This window comes from Misgurnus anguillicaudatus, chromosome 6 (assembly GCF_027580225.2).
Source record: "Misgurnus anguillicaudatus chromosome 6, ASM2758022v2, whole genome shotgun sequence".
Classification (NCBI taxonomy): domain Eukaryota; kingdom Metazoa; phylum Chordata; class Actinopteri; order Cypriniformes; family Cobitidae; genus Misgurnus; species Misgurnus anguillicaudatus.
In genome coordinates this window covers 3,283,171-3,304,992 of record NC_073342.2, presented here as the reverse complement: position 1 = coordinate 3,304,992, position 21,822 = coordinate 3,283,171, and the positions used below count along the sequence as shown (strand labels likewise).

The 21,822-nt window shown below is 38.6% G+C and overlaps 1 protein-coding gene across 1 annotated transcript in view; it reads left to right on the top strand.

The window, feature by feature from the left end:
- Positions 1 to 14,913, top strand: part of lrrk2 (leucine-rich repeat kinase 2) — a 52,052-nt gene extending 37,139 nt beyond the window's left edge. Inside the window, exons 45-51 of the mRNA XM_073868357.1 lie at positions 1,930 to 2,123; positions 2,213 to 2,285; positions 2,359 to 2,549; positions 10,760 to 10,912; positions 10,986 to 11,173; positions 11,634 to 11,714; positions 13,078 to 14,913. Coding sequence (XP_073724458.1) covers positions 1,930 to 2,123; positions 2,213 to 2,285; positions 2,359 to 2,549; positions 10,760 to 10,912; positions 10,986 to 11,173; positions 11,634 to 11,714; positions 13,078 to 13,199 — 1,002 coding nt within the window. The 3' untranslated portion in view covers positions 13,200 to 14,913. The remainder of the gene's footprint in view (positions 1 to 1,929; positions 2,124 to 2,212; positions 2,286 to 2,358; positions 2,550 to 10,759; positions 10,913 to 10,985; positions 11,174 to 11,633; positions 11,715 to 13,077) is intronic.
- Positions 14,914 to 21,822: the final 6,909 nt, after the last annotated feature.

Genomic DNA, 21,822 nt, shown 5'->3' with positions numbered 1-21,822 from the left:
GGTTTTTGTATTGTGTCTTTGTTTGGAAATTGATTTTGATTTTTTTTGGCGTATTATCATCAACAATGATGTTTTACTCCCAGTTTTGTGTATTATTTTACATTTGTCATGTGTGTGTGGGGGGGGGGGCAGAACCCAATTGCAAACAGCTCATAACAAAATACTTTATTAAATAGCAGAAAATACCCACAGGGGGGCAAACAAGTACAATAAAATCATCAGACATCATACACACAACAGCATCTAAAGGTACACAACGATCCAGCAGAAGACAGCAGACACAAAGACATAAAATAGGGAAGAACTAAACTACAAAACGAGGGGAAGACAGGTGAACTAATAATGAATATTTAACAAGGGGGCGGGGTCAAGACTTAAGACAGGAGAGCACAGGGGACACAAAACACAGGCCATGTGACTCTCCACACAAAAACAAGACAACAATACGGAGACTGTCAGGGTCCTGTCACTAGAAACAAGACTAACACATAATACATTAAATTTCAATTTTATTTATATAGCACAATTGTTTAATAGGGGATTATCATGCTGATACGTAGTACTTCCGCTTTCAGCGATCTTTGTGCACGTCCACTTCCGGTGAATGACTCATCACTCTGGCGAATGCTTGATGCGCCCTCGGTTAGTAAAGTTAGCCACATCAGCTAGCACTACCATTAGTGTAGTCTGATTCACAAAAGTGCCGGCTACAAACAAAGTGCTATCTTGTTTTATTTTAAAGTTTGGCCCTTCATCTCGGCAAACCGCTTTAATCCACTTCTTCCTTAGACTCAATTCAGTCGGGAATCCATGAAAACTTAAGTAGGGTTGGCGTTGTTTGTTCGACGTACAAAGTGGAACAGAGCAGTGAGACATCTAGCCTACGTTTCAGCCATTGTTGAACTGCGCCGTAAGTGGACATGCACAAAGTTGACAAGTCCCGCCCATGAAACCCGGAAGCGGGATAATACCCTATTGTTCCAAAGCAGCTTTACATTAATTAAAACGAGAAAAAAAAAGAAAAATCAGTGGACAACAAAAGGAGCCAAGTACAGCGATGCAGATTAAAACGTACTAGCGAGTGTACTTATGATGTAACGTATAAAAGAGAGTTTAAAGTTAAGCCAATGTCAGCTGACTTCCTAGGGATTAAAAACTCCTAGGAGAAAAACCCTGTGGGAAAAGCCTAGGTAGAAATAAACCGTAGAGTGCGCCAGACAGCTGATCCTACAGAAAATATACTCTATTTTAAATACTATATCATATAATATTACGGAAATTAAAATAAAAAAAATAAGTTAAAGGACACATTTGGTTGTCGCTGGGCAGCCTTAGAAAATAATATACATTAAATACTATAAGAATTTTAAAAAATTAAAGGGAAGCAGTCGATGGTTACTGGTCAGACATTGGGTGGGCATCACGATGATGGGAGCCCAGTAGGTTAGTGGTGTGATGAGCTTCACAACAGCAGGAACTGGATCTGTTAAACAAACAAAAATTAGTAAATTCAAGAAAAAAAATCAGATTTATTTTGCTTGTTTTAAGCACACATTTAATAAAATTTTATATGTTTTGTCTAAAAACTAGACTTATTTTCTTTGGTCATTTGCTCATCAAGAAAATACATCTTGATTTAAGAATTTTTAGATATTTCTACTGAATACAAGACAAAAATACTCATCCAAGATGGTTTGATGAGTCTAAACATGTTTAGATAGTGTTTAATTCAGTACTGAAAACTCTCATAATATAAGCTCAGTCCAAAAAACACACAAGTTGTAAATGTAAGTTTGATATGTATCTTTATGCTTTGTAGACTGACTGCTGTTTAGATCTTAATGCCATTTTGTTTCAAATGTTTGAACCCTTTCTATAAAGTAAACATTGCTTGAGTCTTTCTTTCTATGAAATCTCTTTCTCTTTTAGGAGATTGACAGCAGTCCTGTTCTGTGTCTGGTTATGGTTCGAGCTCCAGGGTCACAGCATGACTGGTTAGTTGCTGGTACTCAGTCGGGTTCACTCTTTATTATGGACACAAAGAGTGCAGAGATTCTTCACTGTCTGAAGAGCGTAAAGGACTCTGTAACATCTCTCTACTTCCACAGTGACCTTCAGCACAGGTGATCACATCCAGAGATACAAATGGGAAGTGACACGGCTACTTAAATTATTTAAATTAAGATCACAAAATGATGTTTTGATTCTGTAGATGCCAAAAGAGTTACCTGTTAGTGGGGACAGCAGATGGAACGCTAGTCATTTATGAAGATTCAGTCTTAAAGGTATTACTTTGATTAAAAAAGTTTATAAGTTTGGCAGCAGAATAAGGCAGTGTAACATGTTTTCTGGCTTCAGACGGTGACTGGCACTCCAGTAAAAACGCTGCAGGTCGGTGACGTGAGGACACCTCTGATGTGTCTCGGCCCATCCAGTCACTTTCAGGAGCGCAGAGCCCTGTGGGCAGCGTGCGGTACTCGGGTGATCTCCTTCACGGTGGAATATGACATCTGCAAAAGCATAGACACCAAACCCAAACAGCTTCTTCTGTGAGTACATAGACACCAAACCCAAACAGTCCTACTATACAACCTGCTGACAATACAAAATAAGTGAGCATTAACAAAAACATCTTCCTGTTTTATCCATGTAAAAATGGTGACCACTTAAATGTTAAAGGATGTGTCACGCCAGCAGGTTTTGATTTAAAACTCAAAAATAATTGTCAATAATAAATTTTTTTGAATACGAAAGATATATCTACAGATTTAACTCAAAAATAATTGTCTTTACTGGCCTTATTAGACTTCTCTAGCATCTAACTATCCAGTAAGTTAAACAGGGACTCAAAAAACTTCTCTGGAGGCATCAAGTCATTTATGTTTCAACTGTGAAACTGTAAAAATATAAAAAATTCACTATTACTAAGTATGAAATTGAAAGATTATAGATTGATGATATAGTACACTGCAAAAAATTAATTTCAAGAAAAAAAAATCTTAGTATTTTTGTCTTTACAGTAAAAATATCTAAAAAATCTTAAATTAAGATGCTTTTTCTTGATGAGCAAAATGACCCAAGTAAATAAGTCTAATTTTTAGACCAAAAATATCAAATTTAAGTGATTTTGTGCATAAAACAAGCAAAAAAAATCTGCCAATGGGGTAAGCAAGTTTTCTTGAATTTAGTGTTTAAGAAAAATTTTCAAGTTTTTTTGGTTCCCCATTGGCAGATTTTTTTGCTTTATGCACGAAATCACTTAAATTTGATATTTTTGGTCTAAAACTAGACTTATTTTCTTGGGTCGTTTAGCTTGTCAAGAAAACGCATCTTCATTTAAGAATTTTTAGATATTTTTACTGAAAAAAAGACAAAAATACTAAGAAAATGTTTTCTTGAAAATCTTTTTTTTTTGCAGTGTAACGTTAAATGAATCAAGAAAACTGGCACTCAGTGTTTTTTGAGCGCTGAGCGCCGAAAGTTGACAAATATTCAACTTTGCGTGAAAAGCTCAGCTCGTCAATGTTCTCACATGTCCGTCCAATCACAGTGGAGGAGGGGCGGGACAAATATCATCACCAACCGGCGTATCATACAACGACTGATAAACAAAGCAGAAATATCACAGCAACCAAAGCTGAAGAAAGCTGGCACTCAGCTGAAAATACAGCTGGCATTTGGTATCCTTCAGGCGTTTTTTAGCCGCATTTAAAAGCTTTGGTGGGCACACCCCCTTAGAGTAGACATACCTAAAATAAGTCCCCTCAAAATCTAAATCAACACAGTCCTGCACACTCCTCGCCCTAGGGTTGTAAGAATCCCAAATCAATTTATAACTTATCAGATGACAGGAGGAGGATAAGTTCGGAGATAGAACGTGACAGGATTTTTTGAATGCCATCCTAAGAGGCCAATCACACCAAACGTGTTTATGGCAGTTGCAGGCGCCTTTTTTGAATGATATTCAATTGGCAGTGAGCGTATGCGCGCTGTTTATGCACGATGAACGCCTTGCGGTTTTTGCCACCAACCGCAGCAAGTGTTTTTGAAGGAGCGCTGAGAGCGGAAAAGCAGCCAATGTCATTTGCGTCTTTCCATTGTCCAATCAAATGAGGGGAGAGGCGGGCCTTACGTTGTGGTGAGGGAAGTTTACAGTTGCTTTGAAGAACCGGACTCCACTCGCTCACCTTCTCCTGTGTGTTTGTGCACCTCTCACCCTCAAACAAGGTCAGAGCAAGCGCCCTTTTTTTCAGAGTTTCTGCTAATATGACAGTTAACAGCAAAAGAGCGCTCACGCTTCAATATTTGATTGACAAGACAGCTGACTCGGTCTTTGCCTAGCAATATGAAAAGTCGCGTCGCACTGCTCTTTTTTTAAAAAGGCAGTGCGTCGCGCCTTGCGTTTCCAAACGTTTAAAGCGCGTTTGGTTTGATTAGCCCCTTAGTCACTTTAACATCCACTTTCCTTATCAATCCATCTTTGCTAGATGATGTTTTCACAACGATTGCCATTGGCCACTCATTTCTATTAACTTGAATGTTCTTTACTAAGACAATATCCCCTTCTTTCAAATTCGTTTTGTTGTCATGCCACTTTCATTGGGATTGCAAAGTACTAAGGTATTCCTTTTTCCATCTTGTCCAGAAGATGTCAGCTAACTTTTTTGTTTCCATTGTTCTTTAAGCAACCCATTATTCTGAAAGTCTCCAGGTGGGGGAGGTGTTGCACCTGTCTTTTCTGTCAAAAGAGTAGCAGGGGTGAGAATAAAGGGAAATTCTGGGTCGGAGGACACTGGGCTTAAAGGCCGTGAATTCATCACTGCAGTGACTTCTGCCATGAATGTGGTCAAGACCGCATGGGTGAGACAGAAAGATTTCTCATTAGCATGCAATCAAGAATGCGACCAGCAATCCCGATCATTCGCTCCCAGTGACCACCTATGTGAGAGCCGGGAGGTGAATTGAATATCCACGTGCAATGTTGTTCCTTCAGATATTTCTGCACATCCTCTGAACTGGCACAAGATTCATCCATTTTGAGTTCTCAAGAAGCTCCAACGAAATTTGTGCCACGAGTGTAGTTGTTTAACTGGCCCGCTGATTGCGAAAAATCTCCTTAAGGCATTAATGAAACCATTAGAGCTCATTGCTTCAATAACTTTAATGTGTATGTCTCTCGTGCACATACATGCACACATACCTGCCTTCCTTTTGGAATTAGCTTGACCTCCTCTGGTCTTACTGGCAGTCACTTCCCATGGTCCGAAAACATCAACACCCATATAGGTGAAGGGTGGAGCAACTGTCAACCGTTCCACTGGCAAATCTGACATCTGCTGATGTTCAGTCTTCCCTTGCAGCTTCTTGCATGTTACACACTTAAAAGGCAGACCACTTATGCGCTTCTTACCTCCTACTAGCCAAATCCAGAAGCTCTGACAGCACCTTTGTAAAGTGTCTGCCTTGATGTTTCACAGCCTCATGATAATATCGCACAATCATGGTTGGCACATGGTGTATACCCGGGAAAATGATAGGGTTAACTTCACAAGTTTCCAGATCAGACCTTTTAATACAACCCCCTACTTGAAGTAAGTCTTTGCTGTCAAGTACTGGAGGAAGTTTCCTTAACACACTTTTACAAGTAAGGTTTTGAGCTGCAGCAACTTTGTGAAAGTTTGAAGAACGAATTGGCAATGTAAATCAGATGTGCTATTCTTTTATGAGAGTGTTAAAGTTAGAACACACTTGTGGGCCTATTTCAGAATCAGAGGTTGGACATACAAGCTCAAATGATTCTTGTGATCCAGATCAAAGCTCAGATCGAATTATGCAAGAAGTGCGAGCTCATGAGCCATGAATTGGTACCCAAGAGTGCCGCAGGCACAGATCTGGATCCATGGTCTGCTGGGTTAAGTCCTGTTGGAACATATTGCCATTGTGCAGGTGAGCTGGATTTATGGATCCGTTGAATTCTGTTATTCACGTAGACATGGAACCTCTGTGTTTGATTATGGATGTAGCCTAGTACTACTTTACTGTCAGTATAATACCAGATGTGATCAAAGGTCATGTCCATCTCTTCCACAATCATGTCTGCAATCTCCACTGCCAATACAGCAGCACACAACTCCAGTCTTGGGATAGTAATGTCTGGCTGTGGTGCTAATTTGGATTTTCCAAATAAGAAGTTAACATCCGTGTGACCATGTTGATCTGTCACCTTCAGGTATCCTACAGCAGCGATGGCTTTAATTGATGCGTCCGCAAAAACACAAACTCTGGACATCAGTCAGAGGAATGGACTTGCAACACGTGGTATTTGTAGCTTTTTCAAATCTTGAAGATAATTTTTTCATTTTCTCCATTCAGCCTCCATGTCCTTTGGCAAAGGGGAACCCCAGCCCTCACCTTGTTTGGTAAGTTCTCTCAACAGTAGTCTCCCTTGATTGGTAACAGGCGCAAGGAATCCAAGACGGTCGTACAAGCTATTTATGATAGATAGTACCCCTCTCCGAGTGAAAGGCTTGTCATTATCTGAAACATGAAAGAGTCTGTTACAACATTTCAGAACACACCAAGACTACTTATAATGGGAAGGCCATTAGAGAAAAATTTTAGATCTTTAATGCCTTCAGCACAATCTCCCAAAGGAAAGTTAGAGACAATCTTGTGCGGTCTAAGGTTAGACACTGCAAGCATCTCTTGTGTATGCTTGAGAAGGGCAATCACTTCTACCTGTGTAGCACATTTAAGCATGTCCTCAACATAGAACTCCTTTTCCACCAGCTTTCTGGTGTCACTGCCAAAACTCTCTTCATGTTCTTTTGGCGCTCTCCCTAGACCATAAGTAGCCACAGCTGGTGATGGGCTATTCCCAAAAGCATGCACACATATTCTGTGGTCCACGATTTCACTGTCAAGGTCATTTTTTCTGTACCACAAGAACCTAAGATAATTCTTATGGTCCTCCCTAACCAGAAAACAATAGAACATGTGCTGTATGTCAGCAGTAATAGCCACAGACCCGTTACGGTCTGGGGACCCCTCATCAGGACCCCTATCAGGCTGTTATTCAAATCTGGGCCTGTGAGAAGTACACTGTTCAGTGAAACTCCCTCATATGGTGTACTTGAATCGAAGACAACTCGATTTTTGTCAGGTTTTTTAGAGTGATACACCCCAAACAGCGGCAGGTACCACACTTCTTGACTTTGCTGAAGAGACTGAAGCTCATTTGTTAGCAAGTTCTCCATAAAATCCAGGAAGTGTGCTTTCATTAGCGATCGCGTGTTTAGAGTTTGTCGCAGCGCAAGAAGACGTAGTCTTTCAATGCATAGTCTTTGTTGTTGGGTAGACTTTGTCTAGGCTCATGGAAGGTAAGTGGAGCAACCCAACTGTTGCCACTGTCGGGAAAAACTCTTTGTCCATAATCTGGAGAAACCTAGTGTCTTCCACAAATGGAGCCATCTTATGATCATTTGCAGTGTAAGAGAAAACTGAATGACTAATGCTTTCACCATCATTAACTAAAAGAATGGAGTCCTCAAATGTGGATTCTAGACGTTGTTGCAGATTTTTTTTATCCAACTTCTCTTTTACCTTGATTTGACTGTAGCATGGACTCAGAACGCTGTGACTGCCATTTTCTAAGATGATAGTCTTGAAAGTATGATCTGAGTTGGCCTATGAGCTTCTTTAAGACATACATCCCTGATGACAACCCAGCCCAAATCCAGTTTTTGAGCAAGGGGAGCGGTATTTGGACCATTAATTTGTTTGCGTACTTTGTGTACTTGCAGGATGTCTTTGCCCAGTAAAAGAAGAATATCAGCATTGCAGTCGAGAGGTGATATTTTCTGTGCAATATGTCTCAGGTGGCTGTGATGGAATGCTACACCAGGAGTTGAAATCCTGCACGAATCCTGCACGATTGAATCTGATTACATTCTAGAAGAGTAGGGAGAGGTAGACTTATCTTTCCATCAATGGACTTCACAACAAAATCAGAAATTCTTCTACCCACTGTCTCTGGGAGACATGCACATGTTTTCAGTGTGTAGGGCAATGGACTTGTTTTGATGTTGAAGATGTCAAAGAAATCTTTTTTTACCAAAGAGCGATTGCTTTGCTCATCCAGGATAGCATACATCCTCTTTGATTTCTCTTTTTGTCCAGCTGGATAGACAGAAACTAGACACATTTTTAACAAGGCCGTGATCTCAGACCTTCTCCGAAGACTTCTGTGCATTCAGATGTAACCTCATGACTAGATGATTTGTCTTTCTCCCGCCATGGTTTAATGAAGGGGTAGATGCCTGGGATTTCCAGGATGAAGTGCCAAGGGGTGACGGTCACTACCACACTCTTTGCACTGAACTTCTACTGTGCAGTTTTTGGCAAAGTGGTCTGTAGAAGAACAGCAACGATAACACACATACTGCTCTTTCGAGAATTGCATTCTATCTTGTAGAGATCTTGTAGAGACCACACCCTCTGCATCTTCTCAATGGTTGAGGTTTTCCATGTATTGGGCAGCTCTTGTTCAGGCTATCTGATCTCTTTTCCCATTAAATCGTATTTTAGTTGAAGCATTAACTTGAATCTTGTGAACAGATATTGGCATTTGTCTTTGTCTCTCAAATCTTTCTCCTTTCTCATATTGCGCATGAGGAAATGTACTCAAACTTGGATCTATATGTGTTTTTGCTTTCGAATGAACAAATTTTGCAAACACTGAGAAAGGTGGAAAAGCAACATGATATTCTTGCTTAAATTTGGATCCAAATGACATCCACTTTTCTTGAATGTTATATGGAAGTTTCTCCACCATAGGATTTACTCACTTAGAAGTGTCCAAGTATGCCAGACCGGGTAAGCATCCTACAAGCTTAGCAGCTTCTAGTTCTGAGAGGATGTCTCCTAAATCTCTAAGCTTTTGTGGGTCTTTGCTTGACACTTTTTAACACTCACTTTTAATTGGAATTACAAAGTGAGAAGCTTGAACTGTTGGTGGCATTTATTTTCCTCCATGGCAGTGTACCACTACTGACCTTACATAATCTGCTGTTTGACTTTGACTGTCGTCGATTGGTACGGGAACTGATACTCTACTGGCTGCGCTACGTTCTGTTTCTAACAATGTTTCCTCCAGTACCTGTGCTTCTTCTAAAGCAGTATCCTTTTCTTTTTCCACTTGCAAAGCCTTTAGTTTTGCTTGAAGATGTGCCTGTTCAACTTTCAATTCTATTTCTCTTTTAGCGTACACTGCTCTGGCTTGCGCAGCTTCTGCTTTTGCTCTTGCTTTGAAAACCGCTATGCTGGCACTTGAGTGATGACTGGATGCTCTTGAGGAATGACTGGATGCTTTTGAGGAATGTGCACTGACAGAGTGCACCTGAGTCTGTCCGACCTTCTGCCATGCTTATATAGGACTTGATATGCAGAAAAATCAGATTAATGTGACAGAGTCTTTGGAATGTCTAAATATTGATCACACACAATTCTTGAGCATCCTTCTCAGTCTGTTGTGTTAAAGGCGGAGTGCACAATGTTTGAAAAACGCTTTGGAAAAGGGAGTTGGGATGACTAGCAAAACACACTTGTAGCCAATCAGCAGTAAGGGGCGTGTCTACTAACCGACATTCTTGCCGGGGTTGTGTATGTGTGCTGCGGGTCTATCAAAAAAAGATCCAGATTTTATTGGTGTAGGGCAGTGTTCCCCGGGTCTTGCCCTGGAGGGCCGGAGCGCTGCAGGGTTTGGCTCCAACCCTGATCAAACACACCTGAGCAAGCTAATCAAGGTCTTTATGATCACTAGAAATCACAGGTGGGTAAGTTTGATTAGGGTTGGAGCTAAACTGTGTAGTGCTCCGGCCCTCCAGGGTAAGATTTGGGGAACACTGGTGTAGGGGCATGTTTGTTTAGGTGATTTCAAATGTCAACATTGGCTTTCAAACATTGTGCACCCCACCTTTAATGTCTTTTCACTGGCCTTGTTAAACTTCTCTAGCATCTAACTATCCAGTAAGTTAAACAGTGACTCAAAAACTTCACTGGAGACATCAAGTTTAAACATATTTTAATAAAAATCTTGCTATTATTTTGTAAAAAAAAAGTGTAAGATTTTTGGGCAGATCTGCTTTTACACAATTTGACCAGCAGGTGTCACCAGCGTGTGTGGTGTTTCGAACACTTCGAAAAACTAAATCAATTTTGAATTGAACCAATTGATTCGAAGCTTCAAAAGCTTCGTTTCTCCCATCACTAAAAATAAGTCCCCTCAAAATCTAAATCAACACAGTCCTGCACATTGTCAATAATAAAATTATATATTTTGAATATGATAGCTATATCTACAGATTTAACTTGAGGTAGACATTATATTTTTATAGGGGAAAATTGAACTTAAAAGGCTCTGATCAGATTAGCTTGAACTTTATTGCCATTAATGGTAGAGAGTACTACAGGATCAATAAACAGCAGTTAACATCTAACCAGATGTGCAAATACCAATAGTATATGTTTTGAAGATTATAATGGAGTGTAAATTTATGATTGTGTCTATAAAATTATTATAAATTTTATTCCCATGAAATCAAGCCAGTCTTCAAATCCATAGGAATTTTGTCTACATTTTTCTACATACATTAAAACCTTTTAGACTCATCAAACTTCTGCTCACAAATGTAACCGGTGGGATTTGAATATGTTGCTTTAACATAAAACGTGGTGCTGATGTTGAAATGTGTTTGTTCAGGCACCATGGTCGAATCAGCGGTGATGCGTGTATATTACGTTTAGCGGTGGACAAACACGTGTATGTGAGTAAAACAGGAAGCAACATTGTGGAGGTCTGGGACAAGAAGACTGAGAGGATGGTAAACCTCATCGACTGCGCACAATTACTCGGGTAAGCAACACATACGCACAAACACACACAATGTTACTGGCACACTTTTAACCCTCTCAATTACTCTTAACAGACACGATTCTGCCAGAAAGGTTCAAAGTGAAGACACCGTCAAATCCCTGCTGGTCCAGCACAGCGGTACTCTTTGGATCGGGACCAGGGCAGGACACATCCTGTTAGTGGAGACCTCTAGCTGTCAACTGCTGCAGAGCATCAGCCCACACTGTCACTCCATACGCTGCATGAGTTCTGCCACGCTTGGTACTGAACACTCACTGCACCGTTCATATAAAGATCCGCAACACAACTTCCTTAAAGGGATACTTCACCGATTTAGCATTCAGCTTTGTATCTGTAGAAACCCGGCAGTATTACTGAATGACCATGTTTCCCTCCATCATTTCCCCCTGAGAGGAGAGATATCTGCATTTTGGTTCTGCAAAAAAGTCCTCCGATGATGCAAAAATCGTCATATTACATCATCGGAGGACTTTTTTGCAGAACCAAAATGCAGATATCTCTCCTCTCAGGGGGAAATGAGGGAGGGAAACATGGTCATTCAGTAATACTGCCGGGTTTCTACAGATACAAAGCTGAATGCTAAATCGGTGAAGTATCCCTTTAAGTGGATCTATTGTTAGGGCAGCTTTCTAGTCACAAGAACTAGTTAAATTAAATAATAAATAATTTTGCATCATAATTTTTGGCTTATGCTTTACAGAAACACTAAACCGAAGCAGTGTCGTTCTAGTCTTGGGTAGACGGCAACGGATGCAAGAATATCAAACCAAAACACCATCAGGTAGGATCATTATGTACATGTATTATTATGTATTTATAGTATACAATATAATCTAGACATTTCTTAACCCTTATGTGTTGTTGGGCATCATGTTTTCATCCACTAGAGGGTTTTTTACTCTTAATTTGGCCACAACTTTCTCTCTGTTTTAGCAAATTGAATGGTTTTTGGTGACAAATCTTATATTTACATATATTTTAAGAAAATGCGTTATAATTTTTCAAAAACAATATACCGTGGGCAAATTTACTACCCTTTCGTGTTCACTAAATTCAACGGCTATAAAATGTATCAGATTAATATTTTTTTGCATAAATCTGTTATTCAACCTCAGTACTGATCAAAACTACAAAATCTTTTAACTCTTTAATTGCCAAGTTTATGAGTGGTGTCACTGATTTGGGGGAAAACACACACAAAATGACAGATTTTTTAATATAAAAAGTGATTGTAAACGGGATTTTTGTTTACCTTTTTCACAGTCTTGGACATGTCAAAGATTGGTAAAAACATTGGCTTTGAATCATTTTTAGTTTTTGTGTTGCATCAGTTTTAATTTTTTTCTCCCTCATTTATTGTTCGTGGCTGTTTTTGCCCCATTGACTTCCATTATAACCACATTTTTTGATTGCAGAGCTATGACACGTTATTATCATGCATTTTTGAATGTTGGTGTTTTTTCCTTTTGCTAAGAGGTCAAATGTGTCATTTTTACTATTGATCACCACGTGGCACTATTAACCCTTTAGTAGGCCTATGCAAAAACAGAGCTTAAAGGTGCTCTAAGCGAATTCAGGCGTTTTAGACCATAAAACATTTTTTGTTACATACAGCAAACATCTCCTCACTATCTGCTTGCTGCCTGTCCACTGATCAAACTGTAAAAAAACGCGATCTCTGTAGACAGCCCAGGCTCCACAAACCGCAATAAAAACACAGTGGCCAAACCTAGCACCACGAAACAAAACAAAGTGTTTCAGCCAATAAACGACAAGAAGGATTTTGGGGTGGGGGTTGGGCGCGTTCATGAAAGCACGGAAGGGAGGGGCAGGAGTTAGCTACGCTTTGTTTGTTTAAAAACAGTTCAAACATCAACAAAAAGTGACGTCTCACCGATTCGCTTAGAGCGCCTTTAATTTCTGGCTTGTAGATTGAGTTATATGGAGTATAACTCCATAATAAAAGCATATTATTTTATTGTGTGTGTGTGTGTGTGCGCACGCGTGCGTGAGTGTGTTTGATTAACAGATTTATGGAAAAAAATTGAAAAAATATTGTTTTCATCCACTAACAACACGAAAGGTAGTACATTTGAACAATGCACAAAGGGTTAATTCTTGCTGTGTGTTTGTGACGGTCTCAGGTCAGGATTCAGTTCTGATGGTGTGGAGCGGGTCACTTCCTCTAGAGGTCAAAGATCTGAGCAGGCACCAAGAGCTTCGAGACAACGTCACCAGCAAAGCGAGAGAGACACTTCATGACTGAATCTCACGTCTGCCTGTGTGTCACTTCCTGTGGTATTACTTGCGATACGCAACAACTGTTTATGCTGTAATGACAAAGGGACCCATGTAAAAATACAGTTATGATTTGTCATTGTGTATAGGGATGCACCGATTCATCAGATTATTTTTTTATAGAAACAGCTTCTATATAGCTATAGATTGTTATGTTTACATTATATGAACGGGATATTTTACCCCAAAATTAAAATTGTGTCATCATTTATCACCCTCAGTTTTTTTCTGCTAAACACAAAATAAGTTATATTTAAATAAATGGTCATAACCACAACCAAATACTGTGGAAGTCCATGAGTAATGTCAACTGTGTGCTTAGTCATTTTTTAAAAATATCTTCTTTTAAAAACTTATTCCGAACAATATGAGAGGAAGTGATGACACAATGTTTTTATTTTGGGGTGAATTATCCCTTTATACAAACTATAATGAAAGTGGCGAACACTAAACACTTCAGTTAGCTTATCATTTTTATTATTTTAAGGTTTTTCATTTATTTATTTGCGATAGTTAAGCCATACAAAACAGGAGACGGACATTCTTTAGCATAGCATCTTTAAAAAAGACTTTTATACAACTTTACTATAGTAACATCTGTGTTCACTAAAATGCACTATAATTACTATAATAATGTTTTCATTAGTGACCGTGTCTGTGAAATCCAGGTTCATAAACTAATGATGAGATTCAGAGCATCAAAGTTTGATTTCACATTGATTTCAATCAATTACTGAGTCAATATTAAAAATATCAAGATTACATTTCACTGAATGTTCTTTACATTATGTAAAATTATTTTATGTAGAAAACAGTAAATCCGGGTTTAGCCAAGTTTTCACAGACTGGGTCACATTTATGCACTTGAGAAGCGCTTTATCCAAAGTGACACAGTACAATCAAGTTTTGTTTTTGTGTTTTTTGTGTATCATGATCTTGGTGAGTTAGCTTCTGCTCTGTCAGTTAATCTAAAAGAGCAATTATGGTAAAAATGATGCACAGAATTTGTGATTTTACCTGTTGTAAGTGTATGCTGTTGTAACAATACTGTACATTCATGCATTTGGCAGACGCTTTTATCCAAAGTGGCTTACACTGCATTATACATTTATTTTTTTTCCCCAGTATGTGTGTTTCCTGGGTTTGAACCCATGACCTTTTGCACTGTTAATGGAGTGCTCGACCCCTAAGCTATAGAAGAGCACCTGCTTGTTGTGTTCAGTGTTTCTGAGGGACTTCATGGGTTTTACAGATTTGCTAATGAAGTCATTAAATCTCTGAGCATGCTTTTGCATGCGTGTGAGAGTTGTTTTATATGAAATCTATAATGTGAATTAAGGAAATGACCATTCAAATCTGATAGCTGTAAACTTAAAGTTACACTTTGCATATATAAGACCACATTATGATCTTTAATGACCGCAAAAGCCAGTAGTTTGTTTTTACAATGTATTTAAGCTCCACAAACTGGAGAATAAGGCATTGAAAAGGATTTGACAGCTACATTGATTTGAATTATACTTGCACTTTGTGCGTGCACGTGTGTTTGTGTTTATGTGAAACTTTTGTCCTGCCATCTTGGCAGGACTCCCTGGATAAGAAGATGCTTATAATCTCAATGGGACTTTCCTGGAAAAAATAAAGGATAAATAAATAAAAATGAATAAATACGTTTTGATCATTGGCAACAATTGTTTGGGTCATTCCTGTTATGCAGGACATTATTATGTCTTCACCCATGATACATATTGTTATTCAGTTTTAAACTCACTAATTTTAAATATGGAAATCATATTGGTTCGCCTGAAAAAATGTTTTTTATGCCATTCACTTTATTTAAACAATTTATTTTTATTTAACAAAATGGATGCCGTTTCTGTTTTTTAAACATAGTTGCATCATTTTAAATTGAATTGAAATTGTAACTTTTTGGCATAACTTGATTGTTTTAATTTTGAAAGAAAATGATTCAGTCAAGTGTATTAAATATTCAAAATAATCCAGTTTACTTATTTTAAACATAACTCAACATTATTTTTTTTTTTCAAATTTAGGCAGATTTTCAGTTCCCAGCATGCTTTGCATGGGTCTGAATAATGAGAGCAAATGTAGAAATAAAAGGAGCATTGCGTAGGTTCTGAAATTTCTAACTGTTACTGACACCAGTGGCCATTAGAGAAACTGCAGCCAGTCTTGTGCTCGTACCACAACAACCAGAGTTGCCGTAGCAACCACAGACAGCTCATTGAGATTCACCAGCATGTTTACAGATTAAAGAAAAGTTACAGTACTGTTATTGTTTGACAGATCCATATTTTAGTAAAATGTTGCAGTGCTACTTTATATTTTCAACTGAAGTCTACTTCTAAAAGTTTTGTAACACTACACTTTAACACACACTCCCGACACTCACAATCTTAATGCACTCATGCTCTGAATAAAGATAATTCATATAAGACAATAACTTTTGAAACCGTCCTGTAGCTGGCTAAGTTACCTAGCATCCACATCTGGCTAGCATGCTATCGTTAGCATTACACCACAAAAACAATAAAATAATATATTACAAATGGTCTGTAACTATTGCTGCCTCCCAGCAAACACAGAACGTTCCCCTAACGTTAGTTTTTGGTTATATTTTGGTTATTTTTTTGGGAACCAAATAATAACTTTCTGGGAACATTATTTTTAGGGTTTTTTTGCAACCATAAAATAACGTTCCTATAACGTTGCAGGGGGGGTATATTTAAATAACCTAAAAAGAACTTATACAGAACGTTATTTTTTGGGAACCATAAAATAACGTTCCCATAACGTTGCAGGGTGGTTATTTTTAAAATAACCTAAAAATAACTTATACAGAACGTTATTTTTTGGTTATTTTTTGGTTATTTTTTTGGAACCATAAAATAACATTCCAATAACGTTGCAGGGTGGTTATTTTTAAATAACCTAAAAATAACTTATACAGAACGTTCTTTAATGGTTTTATGCAACCATGAAATAACGTTCCCATAACGTTGCAGGGTGGTTATTTTTAAATTAACCTAAAAATAACTTATACAGAACGTTATTTTTTGGTTATTTTTTTGGAACCATAAAATAACGTTCCCATAACGTTGCAGGGTGGTTATTTTTAAAATAACCTAAAAATAACTTATACAGAACGTTATTTTTTGGTTATTTTTTGGTTATTTTTTTGGAACCATAAAATAACGTTCCCATAACGTTGCAGGGTGGTTATTTTTAAATAACCTAAAAATAACTTATACAGAACGTTATTTTTTGGTTATTTTTTGGTGATTTTTTGAGAACCATAAAATAACGTTCCCATAACGTTGCAGGGTGGTTATTTTTAAAATAACCTAAAAATAACTTATACAGAACGTTATTTTTTGGTTATTTTTTGGGAACCATAAAATAACGTTCCCATAACGTTGCAGGGTGGTTATTTTTAAAATAACCTAAAAATAACTTATACAGAACGTTAATTTTTGGTTAGTTTTTGGTTAGTTTTTGGTTATTTTTTTGGAACCATAAAATAAAGTTCCCATAACGTTGCAGGGTGGTTATTTTTAAAATAACCTAAAAATAACTTATACAGAACGTTATTTTTTGGTTATTTTTTGGTTTTCTGGAACCATAAAATAACCTAAAAATAACTTACACATAACGTTCTCTAATGGTTATTTTTTGGTTATGTGTTTTTTTTAGGAAATGAAGTGAATGCATAATTAAACCCATTATTCCTTTAGTGTGCACGTCTAATATGCGTGTGCTTGTCTGCACGAGCTTACCGCCTTCTTCACGAGTACCCGCTTTATCTTGTGCTCAGGAAAAGTCGTTAATTTAAAAAATAACGGTCCTTTCGTTTTTACCTCAGAGACTAACATTATTTTAGCGGTTCTTTTGTCTCTTTCTTGATTTAGTAACTTAAATATGTGAGAAGAAATATAGGGGAGAGTGGGGTAAAGTGAGACATCGGGTAAAGTGAGACACCCCCTGTATCTAGGCAACGGAACACATTTGTGGTCCTGTGACCATTATGTTTTTAAGCCCCTAAAATTTCCCCTTGGCCATGAAGGACAGGACCTCATGCTGCTGTGGTTAGCATGTTTTTTTCACAAAAATATATTTTTTGCTTGTAAAAGTAAATTTTCTTGCTGTCAACTTAATCAACTGTTGTGCCTAAGCAAATTGATTCAGGTAGAAAAACTTATATCACACATGTTTATGAACTACCAACATATAAAACCTTGTGATGATGCTAGCTGAAGATTAGTCTGAATTTCCAAGAGAGATAGTTTTTTTCTAAAAGGTGGCGGTGGGGTAAAGTGAGACAAATGCTGTGGGGTAAAGTGAGACACGAGGCACAAGTTCAGTTTAGTCTAAAACATATTTTAATGTTTTATTTTTAATGTTATAAACATTGCAGAAAAACCATTATGCCTAGTCAATACACCAGGAAGACATTCTGGGGAAAAAACACCCCTTGAGGAGATGGAGAGGGCAGCCGCTTAGGTCAAGGAAGGAAAGAAGTCTCTAATGCTACGTATACACACCAAACCTGAGGCATCATGGTGCTGTGGGTTCACACCAGACACAAGTTCAACAATTTGTGCAAGTAGATTACATAAAAAGTCAATGCAAAGACGTGATCAGATACGTCCTCGCGTGTGGCGATGCGAATGACGTGAAATGGGTGGCTATTTGCCTCAAACGCGTCTTTGCCCAGTTTGAAAATATTCAACTTGAGCGAAAAATTCGCATTACACAATGTTAAATCCTGCGAGTAATCTAGAGTGAGTAACGCGATGCCCCGCATCTGGTGTGTACGTAGCATTACTCACTCTAGATTACTCACGGGATTTAACATTGTGTCATGCAAACTTTTCCCTTGAGATAAATATTTTTAACTTGGGCGAAGACATGTTTGAGGCGAATAGCGCGTGTTTTCACGGCAAATGCTCCGCTCATATGGCGTCATTCGCATCGCCCCAGGCGAGGCTGCATCTGATCGTGTCTTTGCATTAACTTTGAATGTAATCTACTTGCACAAATCGTTGAACTCGCATCTGGTGTGAACCCACAGTAAGGGCAGCTGCAAGGGATAGAAATATTGATAGATGGTTCTGATTGTCTTTTCCGCTGACCCCCAGACACTAGCTGGCTCTAAGGGTCCTTTGTTCTGACCCTCAGACTGCGTTCGAATCTAACTGGTTCTGCCATTTGAATGTTAATTAAAACATTTTGAATTGTCGAAGCCAATGGTGTAGTGGGCAGTGCTCCGACATGTGGTGCTTTCACACTTTCTGCGACCCCAGTTCGATTCACAGCTCGTGGTCATTTGCCGATCCAATACCCTTCTCTCCTCCCTGTCCTTTCCTGTCCTCTCCAAAACTTACTGTTAAATAAAGGCAAAAACTGGTCAAAAAATATAACTTTTGAATTATATTATGTTGTATTTGATTTTGGTTCAGAGTTACTGTACTTTCAAGTGTTTAGAAAAATAACGTTCTTAATTGACCAATCCCCTTGATTCTGTTACTAGTCAAACATTAGTTCTGTAATGTGTGGTTGTCAAGCTAGCTGTCAGGATTTTATCTGCTGTTATGGTAGTTTCAGAGTGGAAAAAGTAAGTGGATCAGTTTACCCTGAGCTGGTTCACTTTACCCCCTTGATTTTTCTGGTTTGTCTCAGTTTACACCTAAGCTGGGGTAAAGTGAGACACAAGACCACTTTTTTTAAAACAATCATATTTTCACTGCTCTTTGTCCTGAATACATTCAAGTAATTTCCATAGCTAGGAAACATCCTGAATTAATGGGAAATGTGTAAATTTGACTGATATATCATTTTAGCTCGCTTAGAGGGGAGCAAATGTAAAAAATGTCTCACTTTACCCCACTCTCCCCTATACGAGTGATTTCCAATCGATTTGAGGAGAATTTGAGGAGAATATAATGTTAGAAACTTTTTATTGTTGTAAAAACGGATAACCGACTAACTGTGGTAAGATCTTTTAACCTAAAGTGACTGATTTATTTCTCATTGCGTTTTAACTTCAGAGTATATCATTCTAGCGATTTCTTTTTTGTTTCTTCATTAGTAGCTTAAATATGTGAAAACGAAAATATATTTTAATTATTTCCATGAAGAGAATATGAAGTTAGAAGCTTTTGATTATTGTAAAAACTGAGAGAGAGATGCTGATTGTTGTTACAATGGAGAGGCGGCTGCTGTAAGGTCTGTTAAACTAAAGTGAATTACATGTTTATATATTTTCAATAAATATCTGTTTTAACTCTTTATTTTGTTGAAGTCACTATTATATATTTGATAAAATATAATGTTATCTAAATACATAATATGTGATGTGTTGAGGTATTATATAAAGTAACCTGTGTTAAATAATGGTATAATATTTTAATAGACATTTTTTCCAGTAATAGCATAATTTAATTATTATAGATTTTGTATTAAATAAATTATTTTATTCCTCCTTATACGGAAATGTGTTTTACTTATTTTAGATAGATATGATAGATAAAAACCAACCAAAACACAGCATGGGATGTACTAATAGACGTGCCGTACTTTTGTAAGCCTTCACTTCTTCACTGAGGCTGGAGTCTTGCGCGCTCTGTCAGTGCGTGCACGGAGCCGCGGCAACGCGCCCTCGCGCCCTGGTGAGATCATTTTTCACTCCATGTCAGCTGTGCATTTTCCAAGGTTTGTTTTTGGTTAGCCAGGAAAGTTTTCTTTACAGAAATAGAACGTTATTTTTAGGTTATTTTAACGTTTTCCTAACGTTAGGAGAACGTTAGGAAAACGTTAAAATAACCTAAAAATAACGTTCTATTTCTGTAAAGAAAACTTTCCTGGCTAACCAAAAACAAACCTTGGAAAATAACGTTATGGGAACCAAAAACTAACGTTAGGGGAACGTTTTGAGAACAAAAAACTAACGTTAGGGGAACGTTTTGGGAACCAAAAATTGTTAGCTGGGCTTCACGTGCTATCCCACTTGGAAAATGCACATGAACACCCCTCATATGGTATTTTCCACTGGGCAACTCGTAAAATATTTTGATGCCCAAGTTGCCGAGATGAGATTTTTTTACACTTTTAAACGCTTTTTGCTACTGTTAGCGGATAGTTTTTTGTAGCCTATACAATGTTGTGTCATTGACAATTGTAATATAATAGGTTAACACTCAGTGTCAGTTTAAAAAATACCAAAATAACAGGTCCGGATGTCCATCTTTCATTTCCTAATGACAACAAAAGCAATGGTAAATACCAGTTCACAAATGGAAAATATCATCTTTCCCATAGCACGTGAAGGCAGCATGTGTCTTACCTTTGCAGTTAAAAGAAAGCCAGCTCAGGATCTGTCATACCCAGCGCTGACCGGAGCTCCCTCCAAGAATCAAATGCCAATTCGATGTTACGAGGAGATCTGTTTCGACCTCACTCTGACCGTCACTACGGTCTAAAAAGGAATGATCACCTTCGTTCTGCCTATCACCGAGACCATATGTCAACAAAGTCATGTCCATGACCTCCGGAAGCAGAACGACCCGCGTCTATAAATAGCAGAGAATGCTCCCGGTTCAGTCTCTCACCTTGATCGCCTCATACGAGACCGTGAGTAAGAGACTACGTATTCAGGTAAGAAATTCCTGACTGTTTTCTTGTTGCATTCCACTAATTCGCTACCTAAACGGTGCGGGTGCCTTGTGCCCCCGAGAATTGTTGTGGTTTGTGTATTGACTTATTATTTTTAGGTATATACCTTTCATTTAAACTTATATGCACTAGATTTCCGGGTAATTTAAGTTGTTTATCCGTGTGCCTCTACTGCTGTTCGCAGCCGTGGGCTTTGTGCGAGCCCACTAAGTGCGTTCGCGCGCTGGTGTGGGCCGCCATTTTACCTGTGTTTGTATTTACTGCTGTTTTCAGCTGGTGTATTGTGTCTGCTGCTAGTGCTATTTTTTGTTGAATTATTTGGTTGGGGGCTGTTTTTCCAGTACATTATAAACAGCCCTGTTATTATTGTGTTTTCTGTTCACTATTTCAGTCTGTTAGGTGCGTTTACGTGCTGGTGCGGGCTGTGGCAGTTTTTCCCCACACCCTATACCCCTGTTCACAGCTGGTAAGGGGTTAGTGTGTGCCTGCTAAGTGCATTCGTGCGCCGGTGCGGGCCATCATAATACTGTGTGTTGTGCTTTTCTGCTCTTAGGTGCTTTTTTTCGCCTTGAGTGGCGGCTACAATCACACTTTTTCCTGCAATACTCCCCTCTGACACACCCTATACCCCTGTTTGCAGCTGGTGGGGCTAGTGTGCGACCGCTAAGTGCATTCGTGCGCTGGTGCGGCCCACCGTATTACCTTGGCGGATTGCTGGAGGAGGACTCCAGGCATTATATTGGGATTCTGTGTTGCTGCAATGGCTTCCCACTACTGCAGGATCTGCAACGCCTCCATGAGTTCTAGGGATGGGCACAGGGAGTGCCCCACATGCCTTGGAGCTGCCCACGTGCTGGAAGACGTGGACAATCCCTGTAGTGCAGCCTGCGATCTCTCCA